The sequence below is a fragment of the Schistosoma mansoni genome, chromosome W (genome assembly GCF_000237925.1).
Source record: "Schistosoma mansoni strain Puerto Rico chromosome W, complete genome".
Lineage (NCBI taxonomy): Eukaryota > Metazoa > Platyhelminthes > Trematoda > Strigeidida > Schistosomatidae > Schistosoma > Schistosoma mansoni.
The window spans coordinates 57,829,353-57,833,802 of NC_031502.1; the positions used below are offsets into that span (position 1 = coordinate 57,829,353).

At 36.9% G+C, this 4,450-nt stretch overlaps 1 protein-coding gene across 1 annotated transcript; it reads left to right on the forward strand.

The window, feature by feature from the left end:
- Positions 1-631: 631 nt before the first annotated feature.
- Smp_163940 (hypothetical protein) lies at positions 632-1,037 on the forward strand (the record flags this gene model as incomplete). Its single annotated transcript, XM_018790293.1, has 1 exon — positions 632-1,037. A coding segment is annotated over one exon (406 nt), but the record flags the coding sequence as incomplete, so codon positions are not given.
- Between the last annotated feature and the right edge of the window lie 3,413 nt (positions 1,038-4,450).

The following is a 4,450-nucleotide window of genomic DNA, read 5'->3' on the forward strand; positions in this document are numbered from 1 at the left end:
AACGTACCAATGATAGTATGATATTCCACAATTCTCATAATATTTATTTATTTAAACACATAAATATTGGTACAAAGGGGTACCAAATATATAGGCGCCACACAAATCTCATTTGATTTGTGTGGGGACTGTGATACTGCCCGGGTGCCCAAACTGATGCAGGTGGTTTTCTTAAGGGGCCACACCCTGAGCCTTTGACCTAAAGGTCTGATCCACAAGACAATGGAGCATCGTGTGGAGATGCAGTCCCGTGGTAGCTGGTGACCAACGATTGGTTCATACGCCATTTGTTCCCTCAGGATACTGGAGCCCATATACACCATTAGTTTGGAATCAGGGTTTTCCAACTCCTCTCTAGATTGACCCACTGTGTCCACCAACCCAGTTAAAGCGCCGGACATTCGCTTTTCGTCCTCTCCATTTCGTAAACAACAGTAATGCCACGAGAAGGCAGTGAGTAGGACTTCCTTGGTAGAGGCTATATACGCATGGCCATGTGAGAGCATTTCGAGAGGGAGAGCGGACTCTCCCCACTCTCGACCGTACCAGGGCAGCATTCTTATACATAACTTACTGGTATGAGTTCGATTCTTTATATCACTTATATACTAACTAAACAGTAAAACAAAGAAATGAATATTTCAACCTTTAATAAATGTGTTTTAACATTGACTCACGCTTTCAACTATGATATTTACTCATCTTTATTTCCCTTTTTTCATAGGTTTGAATATATATTGAATGGCATATGTATGCTTCGTTCTATGATAACATTATTCTATCTTATATGGATATTTATGAGATTATTATATACAACTACTTCATATCAATTATCAGATATTGATAATGATCATATTGAATTAACACAATTAGTAAGTAATGATAATCAAATACGTCTTCGTTGCGATGCTAAAAGTCGTAATACAGTTGAAAGTTTAATACTTTTAAGTTGTCCACTTAGTAAAACTGGTGTATGTCGAGAAAATTGTATTAATCCATGTCCAGTAAATGAAAGTAAGTATACTGGTATTATGTGATTACGATATATTTGAAATGTTCTCTTTATAATTAATCATATATTTGTATAGTGAACCATTGATGAACACGATGGATCTGATGCAGATGTGAAGACGCAGATTGGCAGAGCAAGAGCAGTATATTTATAACTGAAGAACATCTGAAACTCAAAACAATTGTCAATGAACACCAAGATTAGAATTTTCAATACAAATGTCAAGACGGTTCTACTGTATGGGGTGGAGACGTGGAGAACTACAAAAGCCATTATCCAGAGGATACAGATGTTTATTAACAGTTGTCTATGCAAAATACTTCGGATCAGATGGCCAGACACTATCAGCAACAAGTTACTGTGGGAGAGAACAATGTAGATTCCAGTGAAGGAAGAAATCAGGAAGAAGCGCTGAAAGTGGATAGGATACACATTGAGGGAATCACCGAACTGCGTCACAAGACAAACCCTCACATGGAATCCTGAAGGCCAAAGGAGAAGAGGAAGACGAAAGAACACATTACGCCTAGAAATGAAGACTGACATGTGAAGAATGAACAACAACTGGATAGAACTAGAAAGGAAGGTGGAGGACAGAGTGGATTAGAGAATGCTGGTCGGCGGCCTATGCCCCATCGGGAGTAACAGGCGAAACCAACCAACCATATTTGTATTATATGATACACATACATGTGTAAACGATTTTGTCTGTTTGAAATGGTTAAGTGATTATACTGGTAAAATTTTATAAGCTAATAGTTTTCATCAGAAAACTATATTAATGGTAACCTCAAAAAGAACCAAACAATAACAGTCATCTATGACTTTCTAGTTATGGATGCAACTTTAATTTATGAATGACACTCGAGAGATGCCTAGGTGACGTTGAGAATCTCCACCTACTTACAAAAGTTAAAACAGGGTTATCGATTAATGCGAGGAATTAGAATAAGGATTTATAGTGGATGTTAGAGTTAGGGTCTTCACCACGAACTGACACTAACCATAATGATAAAATGATATTTTGCCATAAGGATGAATGGATTTCGCACCAAAATCCAAGACTATTTTGCATCTGATTAGTTCGTTCATGATTTACAGTTTTGCCCATCATCCCATTACAGATGATGTTAGTCTGTGATGAAAACCCTGACTGATTCATAACCCTAACTTCTAACTCCAGATCGTAATCCTTATTCCTCACACTAATTTGTAATTATCGCCTGATCCTCGAAAGTGGTTGAGGTTTCGCAATGTTACGTTAGTATTGCTTAAAGAATGTCCATAAATTATAGTCTCACCACACTATTTCGTAATGCTAACGCATAACTCTAACTTAATTCCTATTACCCAAATCAAACCGTTATGGATTATAACTGATGTCAACTGGTAACGGAGACCCTATGGGGTTTTAAGCCCAACTCCCAAAAGTAGCTGTTATAACGTATGCCCTCTTAATATATATGAACGTGCAATTAGAGAGGAGTGAATTTAATGATCGGAGCAATGATACATAAAATACGTACGAGCAGTCTTGATTACTACTCGGTCCTGCTATATGCCTAGCCCAGCCAGTTAAGTCCAGAACACAAATAACAGCCTCGGCAATATGAATCATTATTCACAAGCATACTGGGTTTATATACTAACCAAACAGACCATATTATACCAAAAAAATAGAAAAATAACATTTGTACAATAATTGGCCAATGTGACTGTGGATAGGGGGAAAGTAATCAATAATAATAGTTCAAAGGTCAAAATAAAGGTTATGATAAGAGGAACACGAATACGATTAGGTCAGTTATTTAACAACTATACAATAGGAAATAGGCATATTACATTTGTCCATAAATAGACCTCAAATTTACCATTCATAATTCACCAGGGGATATAACAGTAGCTCAATTCATAATATGTAAGCTTGATCACTCTCGTTTACTATAATGAATAACTAAACATGTTTGCGTTAATTAATCATCTCAAAACCATTACTCCACTGTAAGTTTACTGCTTTTTAATATTAATTGTGTATAACTAAGCAGTGTTTCCTGATTGTCTGATATGTTACTCAAGGTAGTCGTACAGAAATATTGCCACTATAACTTAATGACGTCTGAGAATTCCGCAGTTGGTAGGTTTCTTCCTCAATCGGCCTAGTACAAGGTACAACACCACCTTTCATTTCATTCCTACTATACTGATATAGACAAAATTGTATTTCTGATGTTCAGTGACTTAATGAAAGTCACTTCTACAGAGTAAATAAATAAATAACTGAAATAACACAATTGAATGCCGGCTCTGTGGTCTATCGGTTAAGTGCTCGCGCACGAGATTATGGTTTCTGGGTTCGAATCTCTCGAGGCGGGATCGTGGATGCGCACTACTGACGAGTCTCACAATAGGACCAAACGACCGTCCAGTGCTACCGGGTTTTCCATGGTGGTCTAGCTTCAATTGACTCATGATTTCAACTATATAAAATTACTAAAATCTCCACAAAACCCCCTTCTGATAATGAAATAAAATCAACAAAAGTTTACATAGTGCAAATGAAACAATGAAGAATATTTTCAATACAATCAAAAACATAATCGGTCTGAACATGTCAATGCGGTTTTATTTCTGGTCAAGGTGATTCTATATGACATATAACCGTATTAATTTATGCGTCAGATGGTGGGTTTGAAAAATGTATGAAATAGTAGAGTTAAAATTGGATTTATGTGTGTGTGTGTGTGTGCAGATTGTGTGGTAAATCAATAGGGTCAAATGTGGTTATTTAGAAAAACAGTTCAGGTTGGATAAATAGTCAGGCCCTGATTTTATTTCCGTTATTTATTTATTTACTCTATAGAAGTGACTTACATTAAGTCACTAAACGTCAGCAATACACTTTTCTACTCATTGCGATATCACAAAAATATATTAACTATTAACCTTCTTATCAGTAGGGTTTTTTTTGGAGATTTCACTATTTTCATAGTTGAAAGCGTGAGTCAATTGAAGCTAGACAACCATGGAAAACGTAGAAGCACTGGACGGCCGTTTCGTCCTATTATGGGACTCCTCAGCAGTGTGCATCCACGATTCCTCACTCGCGAGACTTGAACCCAGGACCTACCAGTTTTGCGCCAGAGCACTTAACCTCCAGACCACTGAGCCGGCCGTCATCCAACGGTGTTAATGTCTAACTTCAACCAATCCACGAAATTGAGCAACCGTTCACCAATTGTTGTGAGATATTAACTTTCTACCGAGAATGCTCAATTTATTTGAAGCTATAAAGTCGAACCTTAAGATTGATATCCACAAACTCAGAATATCGTTTGAAATAAATGAATTAAAAGAAGCTATTTAAAAAGGACAAGTAAGCTTAAGATTTATAGTGAATGAATCTGCAAAACTTTCACTGATTCTGAGTCACCGCCTCCA